Source organism: Eublepharis macularius, chromosome 1 (genome assembly GCF_028583425.1).
Source record: "Eublepharis macularius isolate TG4126 chromosome 1, MPM_Emac_v1.0, whole genome shotgun sequence".
Taxonomy (NCBI): domain Eukaryota; kingdom Metazoa; phylum Chordata; class Lepidosauria; order Squamata; family Eublepharidae; genus Eublepharis; species Eublepharis macularius.
In genome coordinates this window covers 253,011,806-253,031,659 of record NC_072790.1, presented here as the reverse complement: position 1 = coordinate 253,031,659, position 19,854 = coordinate 253,011,806, and the positions used below count along the sequence as shown (strand labels likewise).

General features: G+C 53.5%; 1 protein-coding gene across 3 annotated transcripts in view; it reads left to right on the top strand.

Annotated features, from left to right (window-relative positions):
* Nucleotides 1-19,531, top strand: part of TARS2 (threonyl-tRNA synthetase 2, mitochondrial) — a 30,046-nt gene extending 10,515 nt beyond the window's left edge. For all 3 annotated transcript variants that reach the window (XM_054998675.1, XM_054998682.1, XM_054998691.1), the window contains 13 exons: nt 1,293-1,357; nt 2,381-2,459; nt 3,470-3,616; nt 4,426-4,524; nt 5,912-6,078; nt 6,994-7,156; nt 8,458-8,595; nt 9,634-9,711; nt 12,019-12,119; nt 14,790-14,894; nt 15,230-15,302; nt 16,199-16,313; nt 18,999-19,531. In XM_054998675.1, the coding sequence (XP_054854650.1) occupies nt 1,293-1,357; nt 2,381-2,459; nt 3,470-3,616; nt 4,426-4,524; nt 5,912-6,078; nt 6,994-7,156; nt 8,458-8,595; nt 9,634-9,711; nt 12,019-12,119; nt 14,790-14,894; nt 15,230-15,302; nt 16,199-16,313; nt 18,999-19,147 (1,479 nt within the window). In that variant the 3' untranslated portion in view covers nt 19,148-19,531. The remainder of the gene's footprint in view (nt 1-1,292; nt 1,358-2,380; nt 2,460-3,469; nt 3,617-4,425; nt 4,525-5,911; nt 6,079-6,993; nt 7,157-8,457; nt 8,596-9,633; nt 9,712-12,018; nt 12,120-14,789; nt 14,895-15,229; nt 15,303-16,198; nt 16,314-18,998) is intronic.
* The last annotated feature ends 323 nt before the right edge of the window (nt 19,532-19,854 follow it).

The following is a 19,854-nucleotide window of genomic DNA, read 5'->3' as shown; positions in this document are numbered from 1 at the left end:
TAAGCATGTTCTAATTCTTTTATGCGTGTTCTCTATCCAATATACTATCAATATAGTATTTGTTATATACTATTCCATGCAATATAACCTAGCATGCGAGAGTCGAGTCTTTATTTTCCAGGTTCAGGACATGGTTTTTTGGAGGTGTCTCTCTGTATAGCCAGAAGTTCTGTCTTGCTTCTAGCATCCTCCAATGGATGGCTTTCTGCCTGTCAGAAGCATTTCCGAGTTGGAAAGGTTGTGGTCAGCTAAATTAAAACGCCAGGCTGGCAGCCAGTCCTCGAGTTGTTTTTTCCTTACAGTTTGCTGACCTGTGATTGCTTGCAGAGGTCCCCGCAGTGTTTTCCTTCTGTCGTCTGTAGTGGATCGGAGCCTGTCAGCTGTTCTGCTGCCACAAGAGGGAGGCATGGTGCTTTCATCCCCCTCTTTGCAGTCGCCCTGTCCCGCATTGCCTTTTGTTCCCATCGTTCCCGCAAACCTCAGCGTAGCCTTTGCTAGGGCTGAAAGGAATCTCTCCTCGCTCTTGCTCCGGAAATCATCTTTCTGGACTTTGGGTGATATTCTTTTTAACAAGTCATGCCTTCTGTTCTGCTTTTGAATGCCGAACGAAGGACGTGTGATAAAACAATTGCATTCCCAATCAAAGTTAATTCAGTGCTGATGAAATAATTTACGTTGTTTGGAGAAAAGAAGTGGGTTGGATCCCGAGGGCCTGTTCTGCAAGTGGTGCAGGGAGCCGTTCCTGGAAATGAAAGGCTCCCTATGCCAGGTGATCAGACCACTGAACCCAAACCCAGTGAAAGAGGGTTGACAGTGGCTTTTTGAAGGTGTTCCTTTCGCCTCTCAACGGGCTACTTCTCCAAAAGCGATTGTTAGCGGATTGTGGTGGGTGTTGGGCCAACAGCTGGGTAGGACACTCGCTGCGCTTACCCTCTGTGGTGAAATGGCTTCGTGACTAGATCGGGGCCCTGAAGGCATTCCAAGTCCGTGGCATGAAGGCTGCATCATCTGCAGAGAAGGGGCTTTTTGACGTGTCTAATTTCGATAGCTGAGCTGCAGGAAATACTGTTCTTGATGTGTCGAGGATAACCGGAATACCGCTGGGTGTGCACGTTCAGAATTATTTTATTTAATTCACTGATGAGAGGAATGCCCAAGGAAGAAAACTATGAATTTTCAACAGCACCCTTGCATGTAAATTTTTATTGTGTTTATCTTGCTGTAACTCTTTCTTTACTCTGGTCCTGGCTAAAAAGCATTCATGCACTCTCTCTCCCCTCCCCCCAATCCAGCACAACAAATTCAAACTGCGTATAATTGATGAGAAGGTGAAATCTCCAACCGCCACAGTATACAGGTGAGCAAAATGGCTGAATTCCCTTTGTAGCACCTGGAGGGAGAACAGAACCCCTCCGGATCCCTCTCTGTCTTCATCCCAGCAATTGCAGCGTATTTGGGGAATAAAATAGAAAAGAGTCCAGTAGCACCTTGGAGACTAACCAACTTTACTGTAGCATAAGCTTTCGAGAATCACAGTTCTCTTCGTCAGATGCGTGATTCTCAAAAGCTTATGCTACTTACGCTACAGTAAAGTTGATTAGTCTCCAAGGTGCTACTGGGCTCCTTTCTGTTTTGCTACTACAGACTAACACGGCTAAGTCCTCTGGATCTATGACCATGAAAAGCATGTTTGGGGGTGTGGTGTGGTTGAGTCACTGGATTCCCGATAAAATACAGTTCAGCGTTGGCGAACCATTTGCACTGCTTAGGTGAGAAACAACGGGTTGGGCCCCACGGGTCTGTACCAGAAAGAGCGGCACGCTCCCTCCAGCTGGAGGAGTCCTTGCCTGCTGCAGGAGTCTTCGCCGTCAGTGGAACGTGGGGCGTCAGCCCACCTGCCACCTCTCCATCCTGCATCCTCTTTAAAGCCCTTCTTTAATCGCTTCTGTTACCAAAAGCAGGGGGGGTGCGCACTCCTGTCCGTCCTGCCTTTCCTTGATGGCCCGCCCTGTTTGCCGGCATTTCTTGGTCTGCGATTGGTAGTGGGCAGGCCAGTCTTTGCTCCGCGTGCTCTTCCCTGTTTGATTGCTCTCTGACGTCATTGTGCTTGGAAGGTCCTCCCCTTTGGTCAGGGGTTGGTCAAAAGAGCCTTTGGGATCCATGGAATGATCTTGGGGGATCAGAAGATGAGGAAGGGAAGGGGCTAGTTGGATCTAGTTACGCATGGTCCTTTGTGGGCTAATTTTCTTGACTTTTCTTAGGCTAGTCGATTCCTCCGGACTGTAACGTTCTCTAGAGTGATTGGGGCAGTTTACAGGTGGTTCAGTCAAGCTTCTCTCCCCTCCTCCCCCATGGCCCTGCTTTTGTTTCGTCTCTGCAGGTGTGGCACCTTAATTGACCTGTGCCGCGGCCCCCACGTCAGGCATACAGGGACCATCCGAGCACTGAAACTCCTGAAGGTAGGCCTCGGAGTCGGGTGTGGCAGGCAGGCCACGTCGTTCTGATGTTTAGGCATTTGGAGGATGAGAAGGTTGCCGTATGTAATCTGCCTTGATTTCAGCAAGAAAGGCAGACTATACATAAACGCTAATAATAATATTTGATACTACTTTTAAAATTCATGTCCTGTGTTATCATTCTGACCAAACCCCCAAGGAGGGTTACAAAGCGACGTTAAATTAGAATAGCTTTAAGCAGGGCTTTTTTTTCTGGGAAAAGAGGTGGTGGAACTCAGGACCGCACAATGATGCCACTTCGGGTCAGCTGGAACAAGGGGGGAGTTTTTTAAAGTTTAAATTGCCCTCGGTGAAAATGGTCACATGGCTGGTGGCCCCGCCCCCTGATCTCCAGACAGAGGGGAGTTTAGATTGCCCTCTGCGCTGCTCCAGTGGCGTGGAGGGCAATCTAAACTCCCCTCTGTCTGGAGATCAGGGGGCGGGGCCACCAGCCATGTGACCATTTTCAAGAGGTGCCGGAACTCCATCCCACCACGTTCCTGCTGAAAAAAAGCCCTGGCTTTAAGAGTTTTGTGAAACTGACATAGCATTGGCCATACTTCAGATAAAAGAAAGCAGCTGTCAACTCATTCCAGTCATGCTTCCAAGCTTCCTGTGAGGAGAAAGGGGGAAGGAGGGCTTATCCTGGGGGGGGAGCACTGGAGAGCCAAGGCAGCCTGGCTTCTTGTGCCCAGCCTCCAAAGCTGCCTGATATCGGGTAGGACCCTCGGTCTTCTCTCCGCGGCCTTGGGCAGAGATTTCCCTCCTCCCTGCAGCCTGAGATCCATTCCACAGGACAAATCCAGAACAGAACCTGCATTCCCCCTGCACACGCCGCTCTACCTGTGTGGCTGGTGCTTTGCAGCTGAACTTGCGCCCCTCCCCAGAAAGCAGAACTTGAGGGCCCTGGGAGAGGCTCTGGGCCCAACTTTGTGACCCTGGCTCTGAATTCCTCCTCTGGTTCTTCTCGGCAGAATGCCTCCGCTTACTGGCAAGGAGACCCTTCAGCAGAGACTTTGCAGCGCATCTACGGCATTTCCTTCCCTAGCGCCAAACAGCTTTCCAAGTGGGAACACGCCCAGCAGGAGGCTGCGCAGCGTGACCATCGGCGGATAGGCAAGGTGTGTGTGTGTGTGTGTTTGTGTAAGTGTAAGTAGTTGTGAGTGTTGTGCTTTATGTCCCCCGGTGGAGAAAACCTCCCAGCTCCCTCTCCGGTTGTGTGCAAAGGTAAGTATTGAGATCACTTTTGGCATAGCCCAGAATTCTGTGTGTGTAAAAGAGTCTTCTTGACCTGATCTCGAAGGGAAGGAGGGTTTCCGGAGATTTCGGTCATGTTCGTTTTACTTTTGTTTCTTGAAAAAAAATTACCATAATCAGCAGATGGTTGCCACCTAGTTAAGTGACGCCCATGCCCTCATTCTGCACTGCTCTGTCCCCACCAGTCTCCTAATCTGGAGTTGGACAGTAAGCAGAGCCTGGGGGTCTTCTGGAGGCCTTTCAGCCTGCCCCTTAGGTGGCCATCGGTCTCCGCCCACAAGTCACTTCTGAGTGATGCTCGTAAACGAGAGCTGAATCGGTGAGCACAGGTGGGCGTGTTCATGCTTGCCTGCATGGCCGAGTTGAGGTTCGTGGCCTGCAGGACTCCCAATACAGAATATGGCCTGGGCGGCGGCCAAGTCAGCTGCTGGAAATCCTGCTGACATTTCATTCTAAGAGCTAGAAACATCCTTCTTTAAAATGAAAAACGATGTTTTCAAGGCTGCTAAATCCTGCCCTCTGGTGCTGCTCGTTTCAGCTGAGTGCATTCTTCAGTTGTGGTGCACAGAGGTTAATGTCTGGCTGCCACTCCGAGAGTCCCTGGAAACGGCCCCGTCTCTGAAAGAAAGAGCTGCAGGCTGAGGGACCCGTTGCTTTCTTTGTTCCTTCTCAGGACCAAGAGCTGTTTTTCTTCCACGAGATGAGCCCCGGAAGCGGCTTCTTCCTTCCCAAAGGAGCGCACATCTACACCACCCTCACGAACTTCATTAAGGTGCGTCAGACTAGGATCTGGGAGGCCCAGGTTCAAATCCTCGCTTTTTGGTGGGAACTCGCTGGGGGACTCTGGCCCAGGCAGATCTGTCCAGTTTAAACTACTTTACAGGGTTGTGGTGAGGATAAAAAGCCGCACTAGAGAGAGAGGCAGGATAAGAAAGAAGCGAATACATAAATTAACACTCATTAACTAAGCATAACTAAGTATTGCCAGGGTAAAGTCACAACAGCGGTCTGGAATAGACAGGTCTTTAGCTAGGGAGGGGCCTGCCCACCATTCCGGAGGCACGCTGAACACTCGTGGGGGGGCCACAAGTCCCAACCCAACCCGCCGTTCTTCCCACTCCCTAGTGGAGTGTAGAGACCAGAGGTGGCCCCTGCAGTGGCTGATCAGTGATTAGAGTGTTGGACCAGGACAGGGTCCCCAGCGTGGTGCCCATGGGCACAGTTGTGCCTGCCGACACCCTTCCTGGTGCCAACCAAGTGTTTTTAGAAAGGAGGTGGGACCAGGCGGGGCTTTTGTCCAGCAGGGCTTCTGATTGGCGATTGGGGATTTGATTGGCTGTGCAGGTTTTTAAACACATTCCTTTGGCAGAAGCTGTTGCCACTGCACAAGAATCTTCACCGTGTGTCTGCTGTAGAGCCATTTTCAGTGCAATCCTAAGAAGAGTTACTCCAGTCTAAGCCCATTGAAATGAATGGGCTTAGACTGGAGTAACTCTTCTTAGGTTTGCAGTGTTTGTGGCTGGCTCCGCCATTTTGTGGCTGGCTCCGCCATTTGGCTGGCTGGCTGTTTGTGGCTGGCTCCGCCATTTTGTGGCAGCCATTTTGTGGCAGCCATTTTGTGGCTGTGCCCACCAAACCGTGTCAGAATCCCAAATGTGCCCACAGGCTCGAAAAGGTCGGGGACACCTGGACTAGGATGTGGGAGACCCAGGTTCAAATCATCGCTCTGCCCTGGCATCTCCCTGGGTGACCTGGGACCAGTCGCACCCTCTCAGCCTCACCTACCTCACAGAATTGTTGTGAAGATAAAAACGGAGGAGAGGGGAATGATGTAACTGCTTTAGGTCCCCGTTGGGGAAGAAAGGCAGGGTATAAGTAAAGTAAATAAATGATGCAAATGTTCCTCTCCCCCTGCCACTTGCTGGTTCGTGCAGGGCACAGTCTGGTTCCCCTGGGCCAGCCCCGCTGAGGTGGGTGGGCTGTCGTGCTCTTGCGCATCTCCTGCTCCCTTTAACAGAGCCTGCACAGGAAGCGTCCTGGTGGACCGCAGCCTGCCGTGGCTCAGGTGGGTCAGCGTCCAGCTCCCCTGCCTTTAACGGTGCCTCGAAATCTGTGCCCAGCTGGGAAAGCTGACCTCCGTCCTGGCCCTCTTTTTCCAGAGTGAGTATCTGAAGCGAGGCTTTTCCGAAGTGATCACCCCCAATATCTACAACACGAAGCTGTGGGAGGTCTCCGGGCATTGGCAGCACTACGGAGAAAACATGTTCTCCTTCCGGGTCAACAATGAGACGCTGGCCCTGAAGCCCATGAACTGTCCTGGGCATTGGTGAGTTTTGGGGAAAGGAGGGAGGCTAAGGAGGAGCTGTGGCCTGGCCGAGAGGGGAAGCGCTTGCAGTAGAGGCAAGGACCAGGAGTCTTGGCTTTTTACCCACTTGCAGGGAATCCAGTTTCTGTGCTTAATTTTTTGACCAGCATAAACCATGCCATTTCTCCTACTTGGGCTGTGGCAGGATTTTGTCTCGCCATTTTGCCTGATTCGTTCTACTCTTGCCAGTTGTGGGGAGGTGCACAAACTGAGCAGTTACTCCCAAGCCCTGGAAATTTCATTTGACCCCCCCCACCCCCACCCCCACCACCTCTTCTCGGGCTTTGAGAAACCAATCTGCTCTGCTCATGCATTTACAAGCCTCTCTTTGCAGTCGCTAGAATCTTGCTCCGTGGAGGGCAAATTTCTTGAGAATTTGAATTCTCAGTCAAATACCATACTCTGGACTTGTTTTTCTGAGCTCCTGAGGAATTGGCAGAAACATTACCTTGGAGCAAGAGTCCAGTAGCACCTATAAGACTAACAAAGTTTGTGGTAGGGTAGGAGCTTTCATGAGTCACAGCTGACTTCTTCAGATATCTTACTGGACTCTTGCTCTTTTCTAACACAGCTGCCCATCTTGATCTACATTACTTTATCTATAGTGTGAAATAGTAAAGAGTCCAGTAGCACCTTTAAGACTAACCAGCTTTATTGTAGCATAAGTTTTTTGAGAACCACAGCTCTCTTCGTCAGGTGCATCTGTAGCCTAAACTTTCGAGAACCACAGCTCTCTTCGTCAGGTGCATCGTCAGATCTGCTGCTGGACTGTTTACTGCTTTGCAACTACAGACTAACAGGACTAACTCCTCTGGATCTTGGTGATAGTTTGTTTGTTTAAAATATTTCTAAGCCCTCTCCCCGTCCCTTCCCCAGTCTCATGTTTGCCCATCGCCCACGATCCTGGCGGGAGCTGCCTCTCCGGCTAGCAGACTTTGGGGTCTTGCATCGAAATGAGCCTTCCGGGTCCCTGACGGGGCTGACACGAGTGCGCCGGTTCCAGCAGGATGACGCCCACATCTTCTGCGCCATGGATCAGGTAAGAGCCCGAAGAGAAGGCGTGCGCCTCACCAAGGCAGGCTCCCCTCATGTACTAACTATGTGAACAGTTCGGCAGATGGACACACATTCATTTTATTGATTCCTGCAATCCTTGCCCCTATTGTATTGTTTATTGAATGTCTCAGCCGCTGATCGTATTGACCTGCACTGTGTAATCCGCCTTGAGTCTCAGCGAGAAAGGCGGACTATAAACAATGTGAATAAATGAAATGTTTCTATGCTGCCTTTCAACCCACTTCAGGGCCACCAAGGTGGCAAACATTAAAACATTGACACTGAGAGATCTCTGCCTTTCAGTGCTACACCTCTGAAGATGCCAGTCACAGCTTCTGGCGAAACGTCAGGAACTACAATGCCAAGACCACGGCCATGCAGCCCGGAAAATCCACAGCAAACAACATTAAAACAATTTCAAACATTAAAAAGCATTTACAGCACAAATATATATGAAATATTTGGAACAAATAAAGCATAAAAACACACAAACAGAGCTAAGAAGACCTAGTGAAAGACAGGGCCTTTTTGGGGACACCAAGTTTGTGGAATTGGATCTCCTAGGAGGTCCCTTTGGTTTTTTGAGAAAGGTTGTCAAAACAGTTATTTTTGGAATGCTTTTTATTTTATTTTAGGGTGGTGGTTGCGTTGGGATTCTGAATTTGTTGGTCTGTCTGTTTGGTTTCTCTTGGTTTATGCTGTTTTGGAGGAGTGGAAAGAGATTCCTTTTGGTTCTGCCCCAATTGGTGGCCGTCCTCCATTTTATTTCTTTCTCTCCTGACTGCTGAGTTCCAAGCATGCTCGTTGATTAGTAGATTCTGATTATTTTTGTGTTTTAATTACCGGGTTGGATCCCACGGATGTTCTGTCCATGGCAGCGCCTTCTCCCAACATAAGGAGTCTTTGTGGGCGGCAACAGCTGTTCCATCGAGGGAAGGCGCTACTGTTAACGGAACGCATCTGGGATTCATGTGTTAATATAAGCTTCTCTGTGAGCATCCTGTACTGAAAAGCAAGGTACAAGGATGTATAAGAAATAAAAATAACAAGGTGCCTTGGTGGCCAGTTTGGGCACCCTTCTTGTGCTGGGAAATGTGGCCTCCAGTTCTAAGGCCCTATCACAGAAGGGGTCGCTTTTCAGCGGAAAATGATTTTGCATCTGTACAATTTTTGCCGAGGGAAAGTGACAGGGAAGGTGACAGGGGCGGAGCAAATCGGCGGTGGGGAGCGTCCCAGTCCTCCGACCCCCCTGTGCTGAGTATCATCTGTTTCCCTCCCACCCAGTTGGAAGGAGAGATTGGCGGTTGCTTGGAGTTCCTGCAAGCTGTCTATTCCGTGTTTGGGTTTGCATTACGCTTCTACCTCGCCACCCGCCCTGACAAATTTCTAGGGGACTCTCATCTTTGGGATCAGGCTGAGCAGGTAAGGATGCCCTCGCCCCTCTTGCAGGCCATGTCTGCCCGGCTTTCCACCCAGTTGGTCTCACTCACCACCTCCCGGGATCCCCAGCAGGCTCGAGACTTGCCTTGGCCTGGGATGGTTCCTGCTGAACCGGGGGTCTTGTGTAGTGGCTCAGTGATCAGCCGGGAGACGTCACTTGCATTCCGTTTGTAACAAAGCTGCTTGGCATGGGGGGCCCTTCCTGTCCCCTCTAGTCTTCCTCAGGCCTGACTCCTGCAGGGCGCTCTGCCTGGGCCATCTCCTGAAGGTGGGTTGAAAGCTGCAGCTGGTATGCAGTGCAGCTTCCTCTTAACTTCCTGGGGCTGAGCAGAGGGGACAGGTTTCCCCAATTCTTGCCCTAATTCTCACAGTTTATGGGCACAAGGCAGGCTGCAGGTTCTTGCCTGTTAAGCCCTCAATGCCCTTTTTCATCATAGCTGCAAGGACATGGGCTGTGTGCCCATGGATAGCATCCTGAGAGGCTCTTCTGCATTCTCCATCTACCCAGGACATGCCCATAGCAGGGCCTTCTTGGTTGCTGCACCTTCCTAAGGGACTCCTCTTGTGCAGTCCTTGGTTTTCGGAGGCAACTCGAGAAGCTCGTGCTTTGTACGGTGTTTGGCCCTCATTAGAGAAACCGAAGTGAAGCTCCCAATCATTTGTGAATTGCGTTGTGGGTATTTTAACTATTTAACAAATTTGCCATCACGTGCTCACTTGGGCCCCTTATTCACCCCCCACTCTCCAGATGTGAGTATCTGGACATGTACAAACGGGAGCTGTGTAGTAGGAACGGAAGGGAAGGGTCAGTCTCTCGGCGAGCTTAGAAGGGAGAGAGCTTCTCTCTCACAACAAAGAGGATCTACGGTCTGTGCAGTCGCAAAAGTATGCTGCCTGTGTGGCTTGCTGGGCAAACACATTGGGTTTACAGGGGTCAGTACACCAAATATTGACCCCTGGTCCCTTCTTCCTAAACCAGCTGCCTGGACCGTTGGCATCTCCCCTTCTCTTGTCTTTCAGCTGCTGGAGAAGAGCCTCCGGGACTTTGGCCAGCCTTGGGAGCTGAGCCCTGGGGAGGGGGCCTTCTATGGGCCAAAGGTCAGTGGATATCTTTTGTGCTAACAGTCCTGGGGATTCTCCAGTGTCCTGGTGGTTATCCGCGAAGAGTGCGCACGGTGTGGCTGGAATGTCATGCAGGGCTGGCAGTTGACCCGTCAGATGATACGGCCGGCTGGCCAACTTGTCTGCAGTCAGATACTCCCCAAAATGGCCTGGGTGGCTGCACAGCGGGAGGGAGGAGTGTCCCATTCCCTTTCCAGATTTCTCCTGATGTCCTTTGTTAGCAAGAGCAGAGGGGGGGGGCTCTTTGCCCTGAGCCCCACAGCAGGCAGGGAAGGCCTTGGAGCAGAGCTTCTCTCGCAGCCCCCCCCCTCAACCTGCCAGCATCACCAAGCAGAAGGGATCTGCCTGCTGCCCACTTGGCCCAGCTCCTTTTGAAAATGACTTCTGGTTTTTAATGGTCTCTTACTTTATTTCTGTTTTTGAAATGGAAATGCAAGGCTAACCCTGGTCTGCCAGGATAACGGCCAAAGAGAAAACCTGTTCTCATTTCTAGAAACCTGACCTGCCTTGGTAAATGGCCTCATAATTTATCACAGTTTATTACAAGTTTGATGTCATTGGCTTGGATCCCATGGATCTGTCCTGCTCCCAGTGGTGCCTGTTTCAAGGGAAGGCCTTTCGGGCCGGGGAGAGCTTCCTTTTTAGCAGAACAGATCCACGGGTTTGAGCCCACGCTTTCATAAGAGCAGCTCACTGATGTGTGCTTGGAGCAGGCTTTAAGAGTCACACCTGTGGCTGGTTAAAATCTCTTGTCCGTTGTTCTCATAAACTGAGCACTTGAAGAACGCTTCGCTGGTCGCCTGGCCAGATCTCTCTGGGCTGGTCCAGCAGACAGCCCAGTGCCCCCCTGCCTCTTCTCTCCACACCTTTCCACTTCATCCAGGCCCGTGAGCATCTCTCAAGCTGATCTCTGGAGAAGCCGCCTCCCAGCTTCCTCATAAACAATACCCCTCCCTGGCCGTCCACGGTCCCCAGCCCGAGTGTCTCGTCCCCGTCTGAGGCTGCTCGTGGCCCTGCCAAAACGTTTTATTGTTCCCGCATCTCCTTCGCTTTTGTCCTTCCGGTTTTTCTGAATCACTTGCTTGGGGGCATCCTTTCAGACCATTCCGCACCCCAGAGGGCTGGCCCTAATGTACCAGAAATCTAGAGCGGGGGGGGGTCCACAGGCAGGGAGGCCGGATGCTGCATGTCCCGCCCGAGGAACCTGGGCCCCTCCTCACGGCTTTTTGCCTGTGTCACAAGGCTGTAAGTGACTAGCTCAACGCTAAGGTCAGGTGACTCTCTGTTTTTAAAAAGTGCATTTCAGCAAGCAGGAGCCTTCTTTCCGTGGCACGGCTGGTCATTCGGCATTCCATTCTGTGCAGGAATTTGTTGTGTTTGCAGAACCGAGCTGAGTCTTGCCTGGCCTCATGCCGCTCTGCCAGGACTGTGACAGCCCGCCTTCACGGATTCTTGCACGGGTGCATGAAGTGGTTTCGTGCTGGAGGAAAAAACAGTGCATGTGAAGACGGTCTTGTGACTGCCCAATGTGGCTGAGGCTGAGGTTTCGTTCAGGGTTGACCTCTGTCTTTGCTTTTCTATAAAAACAATCATAAAGCAAGGATCTAGCCCTTATGAGCTCTGCATTTATTGATTTTTTGTTCCAGGGAAGGCAGAAAAATCAGACTTCGTAAATTAACCAACAGCACGCACCCTTCCCCTGCCATGGCCCTAATGAAAATGAGCGCATAGAACACGGAGAGTCATTTGAAAGGGGAAAAAGGCAAAGGGAGGGAGGGGTTTCGGGGGCCGGCTGGAGCCTCAGACAGCCTAGAGAGTCCTGGAAGGGGACATTTGGGGAGGGGAGGATTCCAAATGGTTTCCCCCCTCACATTTCCCTGTGGGCTTTTAGGGTTGCACAGTGGTGCAGAATTCAGCCCGACCTCTTTGGTGGAGAGCTGGGACTTTTCTCTCTCTCGTGTAAAATGCAGCCTGCTTTGGTGACGGCCGTGGGCCACAGATCCGTATCCCTCAAACCGGGGCCTCTTTAGACGTTGGTCAGTCGGCTTCTGTTCGCTGTTGCAGATTTAATCCCATCTGTGTCTGGGATTTCTTCCCCTTCCTGCCTTTAACGGTTCCTGGGCTGTCAAAGATGCAACGTGTGCCGTTTTCTGCAGCATCGAGGTGCTTTGGTGGCGGAAGCTTTATCTGCCTGCTGCATCGGGGTAAACTCAGTTGGCAGCCGAAGCTGCTGCTCTACCTGATCGGGGTGCTCCTGACGTTATTTCTCTGCCTTGCTTTCAGGTGGATGTTCAGATCCAAGATGCTTTGGGCCGGTACCACCAGTGCGGCACCATTCAGCTGGACTTCCAGATGCCCCTCCGCTTCGACCTCTCTTTCGCCAGGCAAGTTCTGGGCCACGGCCTGCCAGCCGGGCTTTGGAAAGGCCGCTTGCTCTTGCCCATTTCCCCACACCAGCCGCCCCTTCAGGCCGCCTTAGATTCCTCAGTGACAGCAGGAAAGCCAGGTGCGCGCGCGCGCAGGGAAGCCGCAGCCCACACACGGCAGCTGCACCAGGGGGGCTTTCAAGGCCATTGAGGAGCGGGGGGGGGGGGGTCTGCCGTTGCCTTGCTTCTGAGATTTGATGAGATCGGGCGATACCATGCCGTTCCAGCACCCAGAAAATTCAGTAGGTGCCCCAAAATAGCCTGGGGAAGGCAGACAGTGAGGTCTAGGGGTTAGAGTGTTGGACTAAGATCTGGGAGACCCAAGTTCAAATCCACGCTCTGCCACGGAAGCTTGCTGGGGGACGCACGCTCTCAGCCTAACCAACTTCACAGGGCTGTTGTGAGGATAAAAGGAAGGCAAGGAGAACAGTGTGAGCTGTCTTGGATCCCGCAGGGTATAAAATAAACAAACACGTCACAGGATGGCTGCGAGGATAAAGCGGAGGAGGGGGGAAAGCTGAGCCCCGCAGGGAAGATGACGTGGCGAGCAGTTTTGATTTCTATGGATTTGATTTCTATCCCGCCCTCACCGGCGGGAGTTCCAAGCCAGCTCCAGAGCCACGGGGGGGGGGGGGGTTGGCTGCGGCAGCCGGGAGTGCGCCTCAGCCGGCCGGATGGGAACTGCACCGCGCTTGCACCCATCGGACTTCCTCTGCTTCCAGGTTTTTCCTAGAACCCAAGAGGATTTCTCTTGGGCACCCACCATCCGGTTTCGGAACGGCTGGCTCCACATCTGCCCAGCGGAGCCCGTAGCAGCCGTGCTGGCGTTTGAGTCCTCATCCCTGACGACGTCCAGTTCAGCGCCTCCTGCACCCAGACATAACTCCCGTGCGCACTTCCGTGCTCCTGCCCCATGTTATTGGCTGTCGTTGGTGGGAGTGGGGAAGACGCATGTCGGAGTGATCCAGATGTTTGGGGCCAGCAGGGAAGAACTTGCCTCGTCAGAATGAGGAGGGGAGAGCCACACGCGCCTGCCACACTGTGCTTCTCAAAAGGGCAGGACAAAAATGTACTCAGGAGAGACAGACATGAAACTGCCTCGTCTTCTGGGTAGTACGAAGTCTCCCTGCAGCTTGACTCGGGTTTGAGCGTCCTGGGACTGTCCAGGATATTAAAAAGGGAAAAAAGAACCATCCTCAACTCGTCACTGGGCAGAATCCGTTGCTCTGATAACGTCAGGCAGTGCCCAGCTTTGTGTGCGCAACTTTTTTTTAAAACGCAGAAGCTGTACTACATTTCCGTCAAACACGTCTCACTCCTGGCCTTGGAGCGGATGGTTCCTTTTTCTCTCCCCTTCCACCTCCCCCCCCCCACCCCACACCTTTCGTAACTTGTCCTGCTGTGCTGTCTGACCACAGAACAGGGAAAGAGGAACGCAGCGGAGGCTTTGCTCACAGCTCAGGTTGCTGGGCAGATGAAGGCCTGTTGGCCCGGCAACCCCTGGGATGGCAAGGCAGTGCCAGGCTGTCAGACTTGGGCAGGGGGTGCTTCTCCCCAGAGGGCCCTCCCCCCCCCCTCTGGGATGCTGCCCACCTCCTGATCAGGGATCCTCCCAGACTGGATCCTCCCAGACTGGATCCTCCCAGACTCCCGCTCAGCAAAATATCCTTCTGGAAGCCTCCAGGTCCAGAGACTTTGGAAACAGAAATCTGGCAACTCTGACATGCTTTTTAGTTCAGGGAAGACTAATCCTCAGGAGGCCCCTAGGACCCCTTTGCCCTGTCTGCGTGTCTTTCACCTTTGCATTCTGCAGCCACAGAATGTCCGGGGGGGGGGGGACGCCCTATTTTTTTTTTTAAAGCCCTTTCCGGATCTCAGTCCCCCACAGCCTGACTCTCTTAGGTCAGGTCTAAGAGGAATTCAGCAGCCTGAGAATCTCGGCTCTTTTTCTAAAACCAGGTTCTTGTCCTTAAGGCCCAGAAGGAAGGATTGAGCCTCCGCTGCTGCTCCTACCCGCTCTCAGAAGCAGGCAGCTGGACAAGATTTCCGGAGCCGGGAGGCTCTAGTTTATTCTGCTCTCTTCTCTCTGCAAGAGTAGCCGTGCTGGGTTAGACCCCAGCGGTCCAGCAGTAGCCAGTCGGAGACCCCAGCGGAGACGGCAGCCACAGCCCGCTGATCGCTCCCCGGCAACTGACAGACTCTCCTCTCAACAGGGGAGGCCCCGGTCGGCCTCCACCGCGAATAGCCCCCTGCCAGGCCTCTCCTCCCTGAATCTGTCCAACTCCTTTTTACGGCTAAGACGGGGGCCGTGGCTTCCTCAGGCCAGCTGAGTTGGCGTCCACGCTCTTTACCACCTGGTCTGAGGGGCTTCCCGTCCAGGTGCTGGCCAATCTTAGACCTGCTTGTAGGTCCGAGCAGGGGCGGTGGCTAAGCAGGTCTCCGCTCCCCTGCTCCGCTGACCCGTTGCCCCCGGCCCCCTCTCGCCAGTTGCCTGAGCGGCAGAATAAGTGATGCAAAATAGGCAAAGGTTTGCAAGGTCAACGTGGGTTTCTTAAGAGTGAGTGCAGAACCAGGCAGCCGTGGCCCCGAACGGCCTCCTGAGGGTTCACCCGCCTTCTTCCTCTGCAGCAAAGATGGTGGAGCGCCCGAGAGGCCCGTGATGATCCACCGGGCTGTGCTGGGCTCTGTCGAGAGGATGCTGGCGGTCCTGGCCGAGAACTATGGCGGAAAGTGGTGAGCGGCTGCCGGCTGGCCTCTGGCCTGCCTTGGCTTGTGGACGGGCCTGGCCACGAAGGCAGCAGGGGGCCGTGGGGGGGTGGGGGTGGGTCGGAATCTGGAGCGTCCTCGCGTGCGAGCGTCAGTGCTCAGAAGGAAGCCTGTAAGTTTCCAGATGTGCTGGAATGCAGCTGAGCTTGCGTGGTCCCCACCAGAACAGCAGTCCTCAGGATTGCCTGGGGGCGAGGGGGGGCGTTAAGCTGTGTGGCTGTTGCACCTCCGGGAGCTGGGGCTAGAGGGAAGGAAGGGGGCCGGGGCTGGCTGAGCGTTTTCTGTTCTGGCTTCTGTTGCAGGCCTTTCTGGTTGTCCCCGTCCCAAATCATGGTGATCCCCGTGGGCCCCGACGCGGAGGGCTATGCGCATGAGGTGAGGGCGCTCAGGATCCCTGGAGTGGCACTGCCTGCAAGTGGCACGCAGCCCTGTCTCTGTGTGCCCTGGTTTGGGGTTCTACAAGGCAGCTGGGAAAGCCCGGAAAAGTCTACATTGGAGAATCCCAGGCATGCATGAACAAGCTGGGGGGAAACAAGTTTCTGGCTGTTCAGTGTTGCAAGGATGTGGCTGACAAAGAGGGTGGGAAACACCTGCTGAAGTCTCAGAAGCCAGAGAAGTGTGATACGATGGGCTGGAGGCATCGGGTTTGGCCCGGGTTCAAATCACCAATGAACCATGCAGCTCAGTACACAAACTCTGAACTTTGCCTACCTCATAAGGTTGTTGTGAACGTGAGATAGAGGAGAGAAGAGCCACAGACACCACCTCGGGCCCCTTAGGGGAAGGGAGGGACAAAAACGCGTACGGTAAAGAGGATATGACGGGTGAACTTCAGTGCCTGCCTTGTGACTAGCAAACATCAGAATAAATTATGTCAGATAGTGACAATCACTGAATTAATTATGGAAGAAAGGAGCTCGTACAAATTAGCATAATCTTTTTTCTTCATGGAAAACTTGGGAACTATAGTGAGTTCTAATAATTAAATGTTTTTTGGTATGTAATTAGCTGCCTTAGACTCTTAGCAGGAAAGATGGGATATAGGTGGTTTTGAAATAAGGTCACTTTTTTAGCCTGGAGTCTGCTCTGCAGTGCCTGGGGGAACGGACTTGAGCCCCGGTGGGCTGGGCGTGGCTTTGGGTAAAGCCCTCTCCTGAGGACCCATCATCTGCTCCCCCGGGAAAAGGGAAGCGCCCCGGTGGAGTTTGCCTGCCCGTTGTAACTGGCGTTTCCCTGGGCCTTTCCGACTCCCTCTGTCTGCTGCATTTCAGGTCCACCAGCTCTTTCTCCAGGCGGGGTTCATGGCAGGTGTGGATGCTGACGTTGGGTCAACTCTCAATCGCAAGGTCCGGAAAGCCCAGCTGGCCCAGTACAACTTCCAGTTTGGTAAGCCCAGGCTGGTCACGCTGTTGCGCACATGCATGCACACACACACATACACAGAGCGCCTGTCGCACACAACACCCAGGCCTTAAAAGGAGGAAAGGTCGGGTTGGACCCTGCCGCTCCATTCCTCCGCAGGTGGCAACCTCCCCTAGCCCTTGTGTCGGGGTAGGCATCGCTGTTGGCGGGTCAGATTGGCAGGATCCAACCCATTATCTCATAGGCAGCGTGACCTGTGCGGGGGGCTCTTGCGGGATTATTCAGGGGCCCTTTTTTCTGTAATCAGTGGTTCTCTCGGTTTTGGGGGGAGCGTTCTTTCCTGCAGGGAGGACCGTGGCTGATACTTGGATGTGTATTGCCACTACTGTACAGCAGTAACACACGATGTGGCACTTTGCCTAGAGGCCGGGTTGCCAGGAATCTCAGCTTTTATTAAACAAAGGCTCAAAGTTTCTGGTCCTACACCTGTGAAGGTACCTTAGAAATTGTGTGGGTAATACCTGGTGAGATCTTAAAAGCCAGAGGGGTTGGCACAACACTCAGATTTGGCATTCCTACCACGATGACTGCTGCCACCTCCATTTACGAAGCCCTGGGAATATCAGGCCACGGGCCTCTTAGAATCATAGACTCATAGGGTGGGAAGGGAGCTCTAGGGTCATCTAGTCCAACCCCCTGCACAATGCAGGAAATTCACAGCTACCTCCCTTTCGTCACACCGCAGTGGCGCCCTGCTCCATGCCCAGAAGATGACAAAACACTGTCAGGATCCCTATCCAAACTGGCCAGGGGAAAACTGCTTCCTGACTCCAAAGTGACAACTGGTATTACCCTGGGCATGTAAGAAGGGGCCACGAGAACGAAGCCCTGACGCAGCCCTTCCTGCCCTTCCAAAGGTGCAAGTTGAGGCCAGAAGAATTTCAGCATTTGGTCACTGACAAGGCTGTTAGTTGAAAGGAGTGCAGCACTTGGCGTCCTCCAGAAAATGCGACAAGCAGTCAGAAACCACCTTCCTTCTCTCTCTCTCTCTCTTCTGGCTCAGTCCATCTTGGCACTTTCCAGGTGTTGGAGGCAAAGCCACCTGCCCCAACATCAGCCCAACCACGTGCTGTGGGCAGCTGGTTTGCCTTCTGATGGAGCTGGTGTGCCATGGCAGGGGAGGGGGCCGGAATGGTTCCTGCCGGGGATTTGCATCACTCCTGCTGGGGACGGCAAATGGGGTGTTCTGAGTGGGTATGGGCAACGCTGTGTGATGGACCAGTGGTCCTCGGAATGACTCCTCGAAGAGAAGGTGGGCCCCAGGAGAGGGGAGTCTCCAAAGTGGGCCATCGTTCCCTGAAGTGTCGCTGCAGGGGGTGGACAGGTGGGGGCTCTGAGGAACCCCCTCTGGCCTGGCAGAGCGCCAGGGGAGGCCCTGACAGAAACCCAGATGAGTGGGCTGCCCCAGAATCCTTTGCCAGGCACACGGGCTTTAGGGCAAGCAAGCGAATGGGGGAAGCGTGAAACTTTGCAAGGCGTTGGGGCATTGAGGAAGTGGCAGAGAAGGCCCGCATCCTTCCAGCAGCGGCAGCCTTGCTCTGAGACAAGATTGGGTGCTACCCAGGAGCTGCAGGCTGGCTTCTGTGACTCATGGGACACGGTCCACCAGGAACTTGGCATGCGCAAGCACTGGCTCAACTCCCATTCATTGTGCAAGAGAGTTCTTCACAAGATGGGGCAATGAATTAATTGTTTGCCAGGCGGGTGGTGGAGGGGACTTGGATTTCCCACCTCAGGCGCCAAAATATTTTGGCCTCAGCAGAGAGCTCACTTGGTTTTTCCATAACACTGTGCCTGTGAGTCAGCCACTGGGTTTGGGCCTGGAAAGGGGGGGAGGGCATGGGGAAAGGAGGCAAGGCAGGGAGGTTTTGTTTTACCTTCTCAACCAAAGGAAAAACGGCTCCCAAAGTGACGGAAAGCAATTAAACCCAAGTGCAGGTACCCGTTAAAATGTTGTTTTAGTTCCATCCCAAAAGGTCCCAAAGGAGGGGTGCCCTGCTGTCCTCGTCCTCTCTACTGGTGGGTGGGCGGCTCTAAACTGGAGCTGGATTGGGTCCCATTGGAGGGTGCCTGGCTCATTCCACACAGTCTTGAGAGCTGGAAACTTGAATGGCAAACTGAAAGCTGAAGCTTCTTGGGATGCCGTCTTTTGTGGAATGTAGTCAGTTGTTTTTTCTTCATGGCCACGCTTAAATCTTGGGCCTCAGGTGGTGCGTTGGGGTTTTTGGGAAGTCAGGTGGCTGAGTGCCGTAAGATCCGGAGCAGCACACTTCAGCCCACTCGCCTGCATGTGCCCTGGCCGTGCTCCGTGGGGATGCCAGAACGGAGCACCCCTTCTGCACGTGCTTGGATGGTTATGAGGAAAAGTGAAGGGTTGAGTCACGTTTTCAGCCGGGTCTGGGTTTGTGTTGCAATTCCACGAGAACGAAGCCATGTGCACAGTCTTCAAACTTGGTGCTTTGTTGTGTTTTTAATTAAAGACAAAATCCTAGCCCTCGTGCCTATGGAAATATACTTGAAGGGGTCTCGGGAACTCTTTTTGTGCCGCTGAAGCACAGATCTGTTTACAGCCCGTTGTTTATCTGGAAAGTGCATGTCCTTCCTGGCCAGCTGGCACCTTCCCCTCTCCCTCTTTCCTTCCTGCTCTAGTGGTCGGTCGCCAGGAGATGTCCAACCGAACGGTGAACATCCGTACCCGCGACATGCGGCAGCATGGCGAGCGAGAGCTGCAGGAGGTGCTGGGCCGGCTCCGGCAGCTGCAGGACACCCGGGTCAGGAACGCCGAGGAGCTCTTCTGAGCAGGGTGGAGTGGCACGTGGGCATGAGAGGAACCACCGGGCCCAGTGGAAGAGGCGGAGGAGCCCTTCATTGGGCAGCAGGCCAACCCGGCCAGGTCCACCTGCCCAGACTCCGAGTCCAGAGGTCACTCTTAGCTGGCAACCCCATTTGCCCTCCCGCTCACCCCTCCGCCGGTGTGAACTTGCCTGGGCCCCAGGCCACGCACCAAGCCCCACCCCGCCCACCTTGGAATGGCTGGAATTCTTGGGGGGGGGGCGAAGAGCAGCGTGAGGGAGAGGCTGGTGGTGGAGAGAGGGCCAGGCTCTTTCCATCTCGCTCTAGGCCTGCTTGTCTGGTCACTGTGTCATTGGCGGAGGCCTGTAATTAAAGACATTTCTCTGGAGAAATTGCAACCTCTCTCGGCTGCACTGGTGTCTTTTGCTTGGTGGGAGCTCTGAGCTGCTTAGCCAGGTCAGGATGGGGCCAGCGGCTGCACTTCTGGGTGGGCCTGGGGGCCAGCCTGGTTCCTTTGGGGCGTTCAAGGGTGTGCGTGAATGAACCACACACATGACCCTCAGTTCTGCCTTTCCAGGGGAAGCTGCAAAATGCCCGCAGAACTGAGTCAACGACTTTGTTCATTGACCCCCCCCCCCTTCCTTTCTCGGGAGCAAACAATTCCACATAGGGAACGAGAGCTCATCGAGGGTGAAATGGTTGTAAAGAGGTA